A 15,272-nucleotide genomic window follows, 5' to 3' on the forward strand; every position below is an offset into this window, starting at 1 on the left:
GAAAAAGCATTTAAATGCCTACTATGTGCTAGGCTAAGCAATTTATAACTGTTATTTGATCCTCACTACAACCCTGAGAAGTAGGTGCTGTTATTATCCCCATTTTACACTTGAGGAAACTGAGGCAGGAAGCAGTGAAGTGATTTGTCCAAGACTGAGTTTGAAAATGTTCCAAGTTGATAGGTTCATAAAATGTCATCAATGAATGGGGCCTTAGATGAACTAAGGAGAGAGTGCAGTACCGTACGTTGTAGAATCATCAGTTTGGAGCTAACTCAAGCTCTAGTTTGCCCAGGGTCACACAGCTAGCAAGTATCGAGGTGGGATTAAAACTCAGGTCTTCCCCAAGGCCATGAAGCTCTGGAACCAGAAGACTTCGGGGAAGCAGGTCGTTTTCCCTCTTTCTATCTCAGTCTTCTTCATCTGTAAAACAAGATAGGAGCATCGCAAGACCTCTGAGATCTAAATGATCCCATGACTTTGGAGAAGATCTAGTCCATTTAACAGAAAAGGAATTAGAGTCACAAGGCCTGGATTCAAACACCAACTCTGTGTGACCTTGGACAAGTCATTTACCTTCTCTAGACTTCAGTTTCCTCGGCTGTAAAAGAGGAGGTTGGATCAGATGGCCTCTGGGATGCCTTCCAGCTACAGATCCAGCCTGCAAAGGAATGAGTGGCCCCAGGAAAAGGCCAGGGAAGGGCAGGGACCAGACTTCGGGTCTCCATGGAGACCCTCCACCAGGACCCTACCCAAGCCGTGGCTGCCTGCAGTATGCGCCTGCCCACCCCCTCCTACCCAGGCATTTCCAAGCCGGATTCGGGTCCCCGGGGCTGGCCAGTCCCACGCCGCGGGGGGTGGCCCACCGAGGCCATTGTGCGGGGGCGGCCGGGGCCGCCCGCCCCCAGCGGTACCTCCCCGGCCAGGAGGGTGCCGGGACTTGTAGTCCGGGGCTGCCCCCCGCCCCCCTAGCCTGCCAGCAGGAGGACTCCAGGTCCCATCGGGCGGTGCGGCGACAGCTCTGGTCAGAGGGGCGGGGAGGGGAGGGAAGGGGAGGGGAGAAGAGGGACCGGCCCCGGCTCTTTAAATCCTTTAAAGGGTTGTTCAAAGGGACGGCGGCTGAGAGCAGCGCTTGGGGGGTCCGGCGGCCGGTAAGGGGGCAGGGCGGGGGGAGCCCAAGACTGGTCCGCCCGCCCACAGGCAGATGCCCGGCTTCAGTCCCAGCCCCTCATCCCACCTCACCACCGGATCACAACCTCCCCTCGTTCTCCCTTCCCATGCGCTTTAGCTCTCGGAGGAGCAGCCTGACTCCCCCCAGGGAGGCTAGGCTCGGCTCTGCTGCCTGAAGCCCGGGCAGGTCCTGACGGGAAGGAACTTTCCTGGGGGCTGCGAGCTCAGCCCCGGGGTCAAGGCTCCGCCCGGAGCTGGGGGTCTCCCGGTCCTGGGGCAGGCCGGGCTTCTGGCTAGGGTGCCAAGGGCGGGCTTCTTCGCAGTGCCCGCCCCCATACGCCCCCCACCCCCATCCCGCCGTTAGATCCGATTGCGCCTAGGTCCTCCGGCTGCGCGTCCCCACCTGACTTGCCCAGCGTCCCTGCTCAGCCCCCAGCGTTGGCCTTCCTGGGCCTTTGTTAGCGGGAGCCCCCCTCGCCGCTATCGGGAAGGTCTTTGGCCAAGTCTAACTTTGCCCCAGGGCAGTTTCTCTGTCTCTGGGCTGTCCCCAGGGTGGCCTTGACCCTCAGAACTAAGGGGGACCGTTTCCAGATGTTTCAGCCCCCCTGAGGGCTGGAGGGTTGCTGTTAGGTGTGGGGGAATATTGGGGGAAGGTGTGTGGGGAGGCTGTTGGATGCCAAGAGGAATATGCACAGTATGTGGGCTCAGCCCATCTCAGAAGCTCAGCCTGTTCCATTGGCCAGGCCACCCCCCCCACCTGCTGTTCCGGCACAGTCCCTTGACCTACTTCATCCTTCTCTCCCCCAGGCTGATGCTTGTGGTTGAAGTGTCCTGAAGTAGCTGGGCCCCCTGCTTCACCCACTTCCGATCCTGCCCCCCCCACCCCTTCCCCACCCTGGCTCCCCTCCCTCATGACCGCCTGGGTCATCCTTCCTGTCAGCCTCTCAGCTTTCTCCATCACTGGCATATGGATTGTGTGAGTAAAGGCAGGGGAGAAAACAAGGGGGGAGGGAAGGAGAAGAGACAGGAGTGGGGGAGAGACTAGGCAAGGGGAAGATGGGCCAGGGCCAAGGAGGAACAGGAATGAGGCGGGACAGAAGAACAGCTTGCTCCCACACACAAGGTCCCTTGTCCTGCTGTAGACTGTGGTGTTGGTACTCAGAACTGCTCGGGGTGTCTCCATAGCCTGGCCTCGTGCCTGGGCACAAATTCCCAACTACCCGCCACTCTTGGGACCAACTGGCACCACTGGTGCTAGCAGGGGAGCATTGCTCTCCCTAAGCCTGATCCCCAGAGTGAATCGCTGGAGAGGAGGGATGGGTCCAGGCCGGGTGGAATTGGCCTGAGTTGCTTTCCACTCATTCCGGGTCATGCTCACAGTGTCTGACTGTACAGTGAGGCACAGAGAGGAGGGCTGAGGGGATGAACCAGGTCAGTCAGGTGCAGAAGGCAGAGAGGACGGCACTGGAGACTGATGCTTCTCTGTGCTCTTCTAGGTATGCCATGGCATTGATGAACCACCATGTGTGTCCTGTGGAGAACTGGTATGAAGAACAGTCCTGACACCCTTCTTCTAAAGGCTTTCTTCATCTCTGCTCCTTTTTGGGGCTCAGGGGCTGGCAGGAGTCCGATGGCAACCCTGGGCCTTACTGCTGTCCTCTGATTTTGGCATCACCCACCCTTTCCCCAGGCATGGCATCTTGCCTACCTATTCCCTCTCCCACCAAATGCCCCTTCTTCCTTTCAAGGCCCTTTATACCCTCTGGTTTCTATCTCTCAAGGATAGTGGAGAGAAAGGGACTCTTCTCCGCTTTTGGTGAGGGAGGGATCATTGGGGGAGGGCCTGGAGAAGGCATACTCTAACTAGGCTCCAGGTGAAGGAGGTGGGCTGCAGAGAATCCACTTTGCCCCAGTCTGCTCCCTGTCCCACCTCCCCACCAGGTCCTACAATGAGTCCTGCTCCACTGACCCCGACATACAGGGTGGTCCCAAGAGCTGCTGTACACTGGAGGACATTCCCCTCATCAGGTGAGTGCCCTGCAGGGGGCAGGCAGGGAAGAACATGGCCTGGCCCGTCCACCAACCCCTCCTTGGACTTGTGGAGCAGCTCACCCAAACCCAACGGCATGCCCTGACCCAGTCTGCAGTCCCATCAGATCCTATCTGGAATCTTTGAGAACACTGCCTGGGGCTCTCTTTAGCATAACCCCCCCCCCCCCTTTATCTCAGCTTTCACAGTAGCATAAAACAAGTACCAGCTTCTGAGGGGAATTGCCTGCAGTTAGGGAGATCAAGGCCTAGGTTATAGAAGGAGGGTGGGATGGGGTGGGGAAAGGCACCTGCCAGTGCTGACTGCCTTTTCCTTCCTCCTTGCCTTACCTCCCCTTTTCCAGTAAATGTGGCACATACCCCCCTGAGAGCTGCCTCTTCAGCCTCATAGGCAACATGGGTGCTTTCATGGGTAAGTTTTTTTTGCATGCCTTTCCCATTCATCTGTGACCCCTCTTTTCCCCCCTGGGTCCCTCCCACCCCCTGAAGGAGAGTATGCAGGGAAGGGCTCCCATCCTGGGCCCCCATCCTAGACCCCTCATTGAGAGGGAGCCGTTCTATGCCACTTCTGCAGCTACTTTATCACAATCAAATGAGGGCACTCTGCAGCCCAGGTGGTGAAGAAATGCACTCTTGGGGAGGGGGGGGTGTTTCTTTTGCTCCACAAAGACTAAGGGCTGACACGGCTTATTTACCTGATCCCTCCCTCCTGCCTGACTTAAGTCCAAGAAAGGGTGGTTTATTATCAACTATTCAATAAAGGGTTTATCATCAACTAGCCACCCCACCTCAGAGCCACAGAAAAAGCCTAAAACAAGTGAGAACCTCTGGGTGGATCTTGGACCTTCTGCTCCAGCCTCTAGCAAGGCCTTCCACTCGGTCTGGCCTGGGCTCTTCCTCAGAGAGCTGGGGGGACAAAGCCGCTTTCTAAGTCATTGTGCTGCCTGCTTGTGTTTGGTGGAGGGGGTGAGGTTAGGGGGTCTGTTGATTGCCCTGCAACCCTGAGACAGGGAGCTCCTTGAGAGTAGACTTCCTTTGTCTCCAGAACTTAGTACAGTGCCTAGCACATAGTAGGTGCTTAATAAATGCTAGTTGCCTGGCCATCAGTACCCCTTTGCATCCTCTTCCACAGTGGCACTGATCTGCCTTCTCCGTTATGGCCAGCTGCTGGAGCAGAGTCACCGGTCCTGGGTTAACACCATGGCTCTCATCACCGGCTGTTTCAATGCTGCTGGCCTGGTTGTTGTTGGCAACTTCCAGGTGAGGTGTTTCTCTAAGTATTGGCCCCACCTGCTTGCTCCTCTCTCACTGACCAGAACCATTCCCTGAAACCTGTGGGTGGGCAGATGCATCGTTATCCTGGTGTTCTCTGGCCTGGCTAAGCCATGGAAGGTGCAGCAGCATGCACAGGTGTGTGCACACGCACCCAGGTGAAACGGGGGTCAGCTTTGCTTCACGCCTTCTCTTCCTCATCACCACAGGTGGATCATGCCAAGTCTTTGCACTATATCGGGGCAGGAGTTGCCTTTCCAGCGGGGCTCCTCTTCGTCTGTCTCCACTGTGCCCTCTCCTACCACGGTGCTGCTGCTCCCCTGGACTTTGCCATGGCTCATTTCCGCGCTGTGCTCGCCGTTATTGCCTTTGTCGCCCTGGTCCTCAGTATCCTTCATAGGGCCATTCCTTGGAGAACAAGGGAATCCCAAGAGAGTAATAATAACTGGAGTTTCTGGAGGGCTTTGTAGGTCATCTCGTTCGATCCTCAGCCACTCAGGGAGTTAGTATTTTTGTCATCACTTAGTACAGAGGAGTAAACTGAGGTCAAATGGTTTGCCCAGGGTGGGACTGCTGTGGTCTGAGGCAAGATTCAGACTTGGTCTTCCTGACTCACTAGGCCATCTGGCTGCTGCTTCTAGGCGTAGAATTTTCCCTCCCATCTTTCCCTTCTCCAGCCCAAGTAAGGTTGGGGGATGGGGATGAGGAGGAAGACTGGAAAAGTAACATTAAACAACTCCCTGAACCCAAGGCTCTGGCATGGGAGGTATAAGCAGGCTCCATCTCAGTTGGGTTCCTTAATCTCAGCCACAGGTGGCATCTTCTTCATCCATGAAAGCTCCCAGCTCCAACATGTGGCTGCCCTGGCCGAGTGGGTCTTTGTCATGGACATCCTCATCTTTTATGGCACCTTCAGCTACGAGTTTGGGGCAGTGTCCACAGACACACTGGTGGCTGCCTTCCAGCCAGCCCCCAGCCGGGCCTGCAAGTCTCCAGGGAGCAGTAGCACTTCTACCCACCTCAACTGTACACCGGAGAGTATTGCCATGATATAGAGCAGGAAGGTCACTGGGGGACAGCCGAGGCCCCCTTATGGCCCCACTCCTCCAGCTTCCTTGGGTTTCTTTTGTACCAAAAAGATTTTTTTTTTTTTTAAAAAAAAAGTATTACTGATGGGGTGCATCCTCCCTTTGGGGAGGACCCATCAATGTCCTCAACTTGACATCTGTGCCATGGAAGAGCAGCGACCCCTGCTGGCTGCCTGGGGGCCAACACTAAATCTGCTCAATCCCAGCATATTTTCAGTTTGGTTTTTTTTTTTTTAAACACTCCCTATCCTCATTTATTCACCAATCCAGTCCTTAAGGTGCCTTCTGCTCCCCACTGGTTCTGAGGCCAGGCCACTGGAGTCTTTCTGCAGGAATTTTGGGGGCTGGGCAAAGCAAAGGGTATAGGAAGGAGGCAGCTAGTGAGCCCCACCCCCAGCTCTCAGAACATGCCTGTGGGCTCAGCCTTCCAGACTGCCCAGACTTCCTTCCCTTTGCTCCTCCCTGCTTCCCTTAGGGCAAATAACCCAGCAGAACCACACGGATATTTTAGTACTTTTTTATATCTATTAAAAATCTAACTCTTGACGGTTTGGTGATGTTTTGGAGAACTGAGTTTCCAGCTGTGAGAAGGGTTTTTCCTTGGACCCAAGACTGAGGATAAAGACATCAGAATGTTCATTTTAGGAAGGGTTTTGATAAGCTGAAGGAGCACTGAGCAAGAGGAGCAGTCATGGTGGATATAAAGGGATGGGAGAGGTTTAGCCTGGAGAACCCTGACTGAGGCCAAGGGGACCCCTGCCTTCAAGTGTTTGAAGGGTTGGCTCCAAGGGGGAGAAGGGATTGGATGTATAGGGTGGGGGGGCAGATTTAGGCTGGGCCCTTGTCCTGTTCTACACACACACACTCACTCTGACATCTCCATTACGACTTGCTGGTTTCTTGTGGGTAAGGGTACCCACTAAAGACCCCATCCAACTCTGAACTGCTGTGCTGGACCATACCCCAGAAGCTTGGCCCCCTAAAGGAGCTGCCTGCTACTCATTCCTTAAGGATAGTTTTTCCTACTCTGAGTTTAGGATGGTGAATAATAAGGTTCTTTACCTTCCCTTCTCCAAGGATCCCCTGTGACTGCCTTTTGAAAAGGGGCTTTCATCTATGGTTTTTTCCTTTCTCCTATTTGGATTGAATCTTCCCTATCAGAGCCAGCTCTCCAGGAGGGGGAGAGAAAGAGCACCAAGAAGCCCACTGTTCCATCCCACCCAGTCTCCCTCCACAAGCAGAGATGGAATGAAAGCAGGGTTTCCCCTTTTCCAGGACACAGATCCTCCCAGGCAAAGGTGCTGCTTGCTCAGGGTGAGGAAAGCATTTAATTGTCATGAGGAAAAGTGTTGGGAGGGGAAGAGGAAGCCCATCATGTGTACATGGCTCCATGGAGGTATTCAAGACGATGCTGTTGCTGCTGCCGCCTTGCCTACAAGGGAGTACAAGTAGGAGGAGTTGATTCAAGGACTGGTAGTTACCCAGCTTCCCCCCAGCGGTCTATCTTGTAGGACAGATACAGGGAGAGTGCCAAAGAAGTCAAAAAGACACAGCCTTGCAAAGCACCCTCCACAGGTGATTCTTACTGCTCCTCTCAGAAGCCCAAGGAAGGACCAAAGGTGGACATTTTTATACCTGTCTTCCAGAAAAGGAAACAGGTTGACTTACTCAAGGTAACACAGTCCCAAAGGGGCAAAATCAAACCCCAAACACGAGGGCTTTTGACTTCTAGGCCAGGGCTTTCTGTAGGCCCCTGCTCCCACCCTTACCCATGAGGGTTGGCTCCGTTCTTTAGCCAGCCTGGAGGGCCAGGCCAATTCTGCCTGTTCTTACCTTGTCTTTCTTATATTCTTCATATTCTTCATTGTCTGTGGGCAGCTCACATCTGCACAGTGGGCAGGAGTTGGTCTAGGTACACAGCAGAAGTGATCATTTGATTAGATAAGCATTTATTAAATGTGCTACAGGTATCTGGGCTACAAAAACAGTTCCTGTCCTCAAGGCGTTGGGAACAACTTGTACCCAAAGAAATAAATACCAAGTGATTAGCAACTGGCAGGATTGGGAAAGTCTCAGGTAGGAGACAGAATAGGAGTGAGAAGAGGGGAGGAGGGAGGCAAGTGGGGACTTCTGGGCTCCCTTTCAACTTCCCCAATTTCAGTTCCTCTGGTTACAGCTCATATGGGTGTGACTTTCATCCTTGAAATTCCAAGAAGAGTAGGAATAAAGTTTGGGTCTATGGGTGTGTGCAGTAAAGAAATGGGGAGGGGAATGGGCACAAGAGAGAAGGCAGGGGGCAGATTGTGCAGAAATCTCCAGTACCTTGCCCAGCCACGGTAGAATGCAGTCTGAATGGAAGAGGTGTTGACAGGGCATCTCCAGGGCAGTCTGTTTCTCCTCAAACTCCAGAAGGCACACAGGGCACTTCAGACCTTTGTCTGGTGGGAAAAGTCTCATTAGCTCGGGTGCCTCCTCCCTGCCACACGCGATAACCACACCCCTCCCCAATCCATTCCAGCACGGTGGCCTCAGAAGCAGCCTGTGCTCCTTGCCCTCACTGGACTCTTTCATTCAGATTCCCTTCTGGGCCAAGACTGAGCCAGGGTGCACAGCGGGGAGGAGGAGAGGTAGGGTCTGACTTGACTGAGGAGGTAACAAGGTGACTGGAAGAAGCTCCTCACCAGCCTGGGCCCCTGTGATGATGGCTTTGGGCAGGCTCTGGACAGCTCTCTTGGCGGCAGGGGGGGGCAGTCGGTGGTCCCAGTCCGTGAAGTCGGCAGATGCTAGCTCAATGTCCATCCCATTGAAAAGTGTCCTGGAAAAAGGATTCGGGGGTAGAGGGAGTGCGGTTGGATCAGAGCAATATCCCTCCTTCCTGGTACCCTTTTACCCATATTTCTAACTCCAGGACCCTGCTGACTCCCAAAGCCTCCCTAGCCCAAGACTTTCCATATTCACCCCAGGCACCCCCAGGAGCCTCGGATAACACCACTTCCCATGCCCGAGCCTCGAATAACGCCCGCTGCCATCCCTGCAGAGCTCCCGATAACGCCCCCTCCATCCCTCCCAAGCCTCGGACACCTCCCATCCCTCCCAAGCCCCGGATAACGCCCCCTCCATCCCACCCAAGCCCCCGATAACTCCCCCTCCATCCCTCCCAAGCCTCCGATAACGCCCCTCCATCCCTCCCAAGCCTCGGACACCTCCCATCCCTCCCAAGCCTCCGATAACGCCCCCTCCATCCCTCCCGAGCCTCGGACACCTCCCATCCCTCCCAAGCCCCCGATAACGCCCCCTCCATCCCTCCCGAGCCCCCGATCACGTCCCCAGCCCAGGCCCGGGCGATGACGCCCCCGCGCACCGCGCCAGCTCCAGGAGCGCATTCTGCCGGTACTGTTCCTCCGGCACTCCCGGCTCGCAATCGTGCTCCTCGAAGTAGGAAGCCATGGCAACCGTGAATCCTAGCCGGCTAGGGGCCCCTGACACAGTGATGCCGCACGAAGTGATCCCGCCCTTCTCGTTCCACTCTGGCCAATGGGAGACCAACCTCCGTCCTAACGTCCAATCAGAGCTGGGAGAAAGAGGCCTCCACGCCCCCCAGGAACTGCGAGACCCCGGAAACCCCAAGCTCATTTTTCTATTGGTCTGTGTGAATCAGGTGGTCTGAAGCTCGAGCCAATGGGGGCAGCCCGCGATCCCAGGTTTTCATTGGTGCTGGCCGACGGAGACGGAGCCAGGACTAGTCTCCGTGCTCAGTGCTTCCCCTACTCGCCCGTGGTCTTCTCTCGCTAATCCCACGGGCCCTTGTTCTGGACCTGGGCTCAGGACTCACCTCCTCCAAGACGGCTGCCTTTGTGCATGGGGTCATTTCTTTCCTCCAAGTCCTTGGGCATCAAAGCATTTATATCGGAATTACAGAGACAGTCCAGTCCAACGTCTCCATTGATGGCCCAGGGTTACAAAATAGCCTCTCAGGAGTCCGACCCCAAGTACACTCAACTTTAAGACCCTTGAGGACAGAGTCGTCTCTTCTGTTGAGTCTCAGCACAGTACCGGCACATAGTAGGCACTTACTAAACGCCCATTGCTTGGTCTGTCCCTCCCCACCCCAATTTTGGCCAAAAGGATTCCACTGAGCTCTAAGTGAGGCAGTTGTTGGGGGCACAATGCTCCCTAATACAAGTACTTTCCCAGCTCACACCCTTGGGTGCCCCAGGTTCTCGGGAATTATTTAGTAATTACTTAAATATGTTTAAAACTGAGTCAATACGTGGCCCTGGAGGGTCCTTATGGACTGATTTGTAGCCCCCATTTCTGTTTGAGGTTGATACCACTGTGCACAGTGTAAAGGGGCCCTCCAAGGCTTCCTAGAGGATCATAGCTTTAGAAGTGTAAGAGACCTCAGAGGCTATTTCATTCAACCCTCTCATGTGAGACAAGTGACTTGGCTAAGATTACAAGGGTAGTAAGCAAAGAGGTGAACTTCGCATCCAGGTGCTCTGATTCCTGGGTAGGCTGTCTCTGGAATGAGAAGCAAGGGGAGAAAACTCTGGACCTAGAAGGTCAACAATGGAGATTATTGGAAAAGTCCATCTAAGTTGGAGACAAGATGTCCTCTGAGAATGTGAAACAGGTTTTCTAACAAGCCTGTCACCCCTTAAATAGAGAACCTCCCATGAGCCCTTCACACAGAATCCAGACTCCTGTCTTTTACCCAAGAGGGGCTTTTATTCAGCTCTAAGTAGCAGGGGGTGATTTAGCCAGTATCCAAGGGTGGGGAGAGAGGGGGGAGGGTAGAGGGCAACGTGCAAGGGTACAGCTGGTGGAGTCAAGTCCACCAGAGAGCTCCTCAGGGTTTCTTCAAATCCAGCACCAACCAGTGTTCCTTAGTGGAGCCCAACAGTTTGGGTGGGGTTGGCTTCTCGTCCCCCATGATGCAGTTTAGTCTCCTGGCCTTGGATCAAACCCCCAGCCTTTAGCTGTGGCCCCCTGATGCCACGCTGCTGCTGGGTTATGAAGATTCACAGGACGCTCCGTGGTGGCCACAATAATCCACTTCAGGAGGGGCAGCATTAAGGCCGTGATGATCAGACCCAAAAAGAGGCGGCACCGAATGTTCCCGTCCAAGTCTGCCCATGGCTGCTTAAGAGCCAGGGCCTTGTTTGCCCTGGCAAAAGCATTCTGGAATGGTAGGAGCCAACAACGGGTTATCAATGTGGACTGGAGCGGTGCTCATATTGCTCTCACCCTTTCCCTCAGTAGCCTCCACTTTCCTCTGAGAACTCCTGAGGTGGAAGAAGGAAACTAGGCCCGACTGGATCTAAATAAGAATTCTCTTTGACAGCTCAGTTATTTCACATTTCCACATCCTATGATTCACTATCTTGGAAGGCAGCTTATTCTATCCTCGAAGAGGCCTAATTCCTTCATTTTCATCTTTCATTGATCACCTCTTCCCATCCTAACTCATGATGGTCACCCTTCCTAACCCAGCTGGCTGGAAGGCAGGACTGGACTGAGTGCCCTGTGACCAATTCCTCCTTATCTCCCAGCACTGAGCAATTAGAACCAAATCACCCTTATCCTAATTCTGAACACAGTCAGGAAGCCTCACTACCTACTGAGCCCTGGCCCTGTATGCCCTATATCTTTAAGAAACCCCAACTTCATAGGTCTTCAGCAGCCCTCAGAACCTCAACTGCTAGACCAGCAAAAAGCACTGCCATATCCACAACCTAAGGACCCCCAACCTGAATAGCTCAATCACTTACTCAAGCTCAGGGACCCCCTCTTCCCATTTCCCATCACACCTTCCCTTCACCCCATAGTACAGACCTGGTCTGAGAGGAGACGTTCCCTCCTTTCAGCAGGATCCAGGCACATCTCCGGATCCTTCCCTGACTGGGCAATAAAGCCCATGTTAGCTTGTGTCCCCACACAACCCACCTCCCCACACACACCCAGATCTGCCATGAAGCGCTTTGGTGAACTTAATGGGATTGGACTTCTGGGAAGAAAGACATGGCAGGTCTCTTCCCACTTCTATGGAGCCATAGATCATTAAAAGTGGCCACAGAGTAAAGAGGATCATAGAATAGAGAGATGTAAAAAACCTCAGATAATCATCCCGTCTCTCATCAGCCCTCAAATCCTGGTCTTCATCAGGGGGTCAATGCCACTGGACTTAGCTCTATTCTCTTGTCTGCACTAGAGTGTGGCCTTGCAATTTAGGGAGGGGAACACCTTTATGGGGCATCTCAGATCTGGCAGCAGGGGATAGTCACTCCCCTAAGCCTGGCCCTACCTTTTCTCTCCTGTAATCTTCATAGTCCTCATTGTCTGTAGGCAGCTCATATCTGCACAGAGGGCAACTGTTGGTCTGGGAAAACAGAGTGGGAACAAAGATGGTCCAGGGTCCGTTTCTCCCTATCCTCCCTTCCCATGGTGTCACCTCTGGGGCCTATGCCTTAAGTTCATGTTTAGAAGAAAACTTCTGTCTATCATCCCTGATACTCAAGATCTATGGATGGGCAGGGCCAATGTATGTTAATGGGGCTGGACACCAGAAGGACTGTTTGAGAAGCTGGGGATACCTTGCCTAGCCAGGGCACGATGCAGTCTGAATGAAAGAGATGCTCACAGGGCATCTCCAGGGCAGTCTGCTCCTCCTCAAACTCCAAAAGGCACACAGGGCACTTGACACCTGCGTCTGTGAGGGAAAGTCCGGCACATTAGACTCTGCTTTCTCCAACTTCCCACCCCAATCCCTCCCAGTGTTGCCTCATCAAAGGTAGGCCAGTCTCTAGAGGTATTTGATCCTCTCACTGAATTTTTTTTTTCACCGGCCTGGTCTGGAAGATTGAACAGGAAATTGGTTGCATGCTGGGTAGAGGAAGGGGAGGGGATAATGTTGGTCCATAAAGATCACATAGGTAACAGGGAAGTGGCAGAGATAAAGGAGGGCCTTGGGGAAGGAGGCCCCTCACCAGCCTGGGCCCCTGTGATGGTGGATTTTGGCAGGTTCTCCACGGCTCTCTTGGCAGCGGGGGGAGGAAGTCGGTTTTCCCAGCTAAAGAGCTCACCTGTTGGCAGCTCAATGCCCATCCCATTGAAAAGTGTCCTGGGCAGAAAGAAAGTCCCCAAATATGCCAATACATTCATAGCACCATTCTGTGCGCTTGTGATAAGGTGACTGGAAACAAAGCTCCTTGGGTGGCAAATGACTAAGTGATGGCTCATGAATGAAACAGGCTATTCTGCTCTGTAAGAAATGACTGCCATGAGGATCCAGAGAAACACAGCAAAAAGAGATGCAGAAGGAAAAAATTCTGGGAAATGATGTACACAATCATCACACGAAGGTAAATGAAACCGACTCTAAAACAGTCGTGAACTCTGATGGATTTTCATGACAACCTCACTTCCAGAGGATGGATGAGGACACACCTCAGTCTGGGAGGCGGAGGTGTCCATGGGGATGGAATGTGGTAGCATACACTGCCAGATACTGTTTCCATAGGCTTTGCTCAAATGTGCTTTTTTGTTGCAGAGTGAGTTTAATGGAGAAGTGGGTGGAAATGTAAATTGGGAAATGATCATGATACAAAAACAATGACCAAAAAAAAGTTCACTGCAGAGATGGTTGAGTCACACCAGGGCAGTGAAAGCCCAAACCCCAACAATCCCTAACTCCAGCACCCCTTTTCCCAGATAAATCTCTGGGTCTTCTTAGATAATAGATCCTTCCCCCAACCCACCCAGCCCTCTAAATGCCCCACCCCTGTCCTCCAGCAATGCCCTTCTCTGGACACTACCCATACACACACATACCAAACAACCCCTCCCCTCCCATAATCCCTTGCCTCTGGTTTAATTTCCCCCTTCCCTTACCCCCCCCCATACACCAGAAACCCTAAATTTGGCCCCCTTATACTGTCACTGGTTCTATGTTATTCCAAATCATACAACAACAACTGCCCAGTCCCAGGATAATCTTCAACCTGGGAATCACTAGTCCCACAATAATTGCCCCATTCCATAAATTCAGCCCCCACATAATCCTCAATCCCTAGCTCCCAGTAAACTGTCCCCCTCCACCCTCCCCCCCTACAAGAATGCACACACACACTTCCCATGTCTGTTTTTCACACAATCCCTAGCCTGAACAAATTTGGTCCTCATTTAACCCCCAGCCCTGGACTAGACAGTCCCACCCTGCCAATAATATCTAGTCTAGAAAAGGAGAACCCTAGGGATAATTCCTCATCTCTGAACAAGGAAACCACAGATAATCCCCACCCCTCAATTAGACACCCCCCACCCCATAATCCCTAAATGATCCTCAGCCTGGAAAAGGTGACCCCCGGATAATCCCTCATTTCTGAACAAGCAAACCCCAGGTAATCTCCCTCCATGGACTAGGCAGTCCCTAGATAATCCCTAGCCCGGAAAAGGCGACACCCCCCCCCCAATAATCCCTCATCTCTGGACAAGGAAAACCAGGATGATTCCCATGTCTGGACCAGGCAGCCGCCGGATAAAACCTGGCCTAGAACGGGTGACCCCGCCCCCCCCCTCCGGATAATCCCTCATCTCTGGACAAGGGAAGTCAGGATGGTCCCCCATCCCCGGAGTTGGCGCCCCCATCAAACTCCAGCCCCGGATAACCCCTAGCCCTGCACTAGACACGCAGCCCCGGATAATCCCCGCCCCGGCCAAGGCGGGCCCGGATAATCCCCAGGGATGGCCGGCCCCGCCCACCGCGCCAGATGCAGCAGCTCGTTCTGCCAGTACTGCTCTTCATCCATCTCCTCTGGGAAGTTCTCCATGGCGGCGGCGGGCGGCGGGCGGCAGGCGGCGGCAGGGACCAGCAGCGACCGGCCCCGTCTGGCGCTGGTCAAGCCCAGGTGCAGCTCACAACCCCACCCAGCCCACTCTGCAGCAGCTGACTCAGCGCTCCCGCGATGAGCGTCCCTACCGCCCCCCTCCCCGACGGAACCGGCCAATGGGAGGGCGCGCTCGCACGACTGGTCCAATCAGCGCCGGGGCAGGGCGGGCAGAACGGGCCGTCTGGACTGCGGCTGGAAAAGGAATCCCCAGACCGGTGTTCCCATTGGCTTTTGAAGGTCAGGTGACCTGAGCTGAGTTTGTTTTTTTTTTGTGGGAGCGGCCGCAGCCTTGGGTTTTCATAGGACCGACGTCTCCGGGGCGGGGCTTCTGGCCAATGGGAAGGCGAGATGAGCCGGGTTCTGGAGGGAGGCGGGGCTCCGGGGTTTGACAGCTGGGGATGGAAGGCACAGCTGCTAGATCCCGCAGCGCAGCGCGGCCCTGCCCCGCCCGGGAGGCTCTAGCCCGGCTGGCCATGTCTTCCCAGGCCTCGGCCTGCCTAAGGCAGATCACCCCTGAATGCGTACATGCGTAAATCAATGAAAAATCAGTGTTTGAATGCATGAACAATTGAGTGAAGAAAAACATGACAAGCATTTATTAAGCGCTTACTAGGTGTTCACCGGGCACACCGCATTTTAGGGACGACTTTGCAAAGTAATTAGGATGATGAACAGTCTTGAATGCATTTCATATGAGGAAAGAACCGACGGTGTCTGGCTCAAGAGGACTGTCCCCTGGATTTGTTCTTCTTAGCCCAAGACAGTAGAACTGGAAGTCAAGCAGATAGTAAGCATTTATTGAGTA

General features: G+C 53.9%; 3 protein-coding genes across 6 annotated transcripts; 1 reads left to right on the forward strand and 2 right to left on the reverse strand.

Moving 5' to 3' along the window:
* Positions 1-1,018: 1,018 nt before the first annotated feature.
* TMEM150A (transmembrane protein 150A) lies at positions 1,019-6,125 on the forward strand. 2 transcript variants are annotated; one of them, XM_072636964.1, is made up of 8 exons: positions 1,019-1,151; positions 1,978-2,146; positions 2,667-2,714; positions 3,112-3,198; positions 3,564-3,631; positions 4,352-4,479; positions 4,701-4,878; positions 5,305-6,125. In XM_072636964.1, exons 2-8 carry the CDS (start codon positions 2,082-2,084, stop codon positions 5,544-5,546), a joined length of 816 nt encoding a protein of 271 aa, XP_072493065.1. In that variant the 5' UTR covers positions 1,019-1,151; positions 1,978-2,081; the 3' UTR covers positions 5,547-6,125. The 2 variants fall into 2 exon arrangements, with proteins under 2 accessions (XP_072493065.1, XP_072493064.1); XM_072636963.1 differs by having other exon boundaries at positions 1,064-1,151; positions 5,299-6,125.
* Positions 6,126-6,888: 763 nt separating this feature from the next.
* Positions 6,889-9,227, reverse strand: RNF181 (ring finger protein 181). The gene is made up of 5 exons (XM_072636968.1): positions 8,941-9,227; positions 8,261-8,394; positions 7,902-8,017; positions 7,413-7,487; positions 6,889-7,011 (listed from the first exon to the last, which is right to left on the reverse strand). Exons 1-5 carry the CDS (start codon positions 9,210-9,212, stop codon positions 6,952-6,954), a joined length of 657 nt encoding a protein of 218 aa, XP_072493069.1. The 5' UTR covers positions 9,213-9,227; the 3' UTR covers positions 6,889-6,951.
* A 1,058-nt stretch (positions 9,228-10,285) lies between these two features.
* LOC140521688 (E3 ubiquitin-protein ligase RNF181-like) lies at positions 10,286-14,592 on the reverse strand. Of its 3 annotated transcripts, none has more exons than XM_072636967.1 (6): positions 14,340-14,592; positions 12,566-12,699; positions 12,173-12,288; positions 11,884-11,958; positions 11,415-11,480; positions 10,286-10,760 (listed from the first exon to the last, which is right to left on the reverse strand). In XM_072636967.1, the coding sequence occupies exons 1-6, from the start codon at positions 14,405-14,407 to the stop codon at positions 10,521-10,523; spliced, it is 699 nt and encodes a 232-aa protein (XP_072493068.1). In that variant the 5' UTR covers positions 14,408-14,592; the 3' UTR covers positions 10,286-10,520. The 3 variants fall into 3 exon arrangements, with proteins under 3 accessions (XP_072493068.1, XP_072493067.1, XP_072493066.1); XM_072636966.1 differs by having other exon boundaries at positions 12,566-12,840; positions 14,340-14,516; XM_072636965.1 differs by lacking the exon at positions 14,340-14,592 and having other exon boundaries at positions 12,566-12,959.
* Positions 14,593-15,272: the final 680 nt, after the last annotated feature.

This window comes from Notamacropus eugenii, chromosome 1, assembly GCF_028372415.1.
Source record: "Notamacropus eugenii isolate mMacEug1 chromosome 1, mMacEug1.pri_v2, whole genome shotgun sequence".
In the NCBI taxonomy this organism is placed as follows: Eukaryota; Metazoa; Chordata; class Mammalia; order Diprotodontia; family Macropodidae; genus Notamacropus; species Notamacropus eugenii.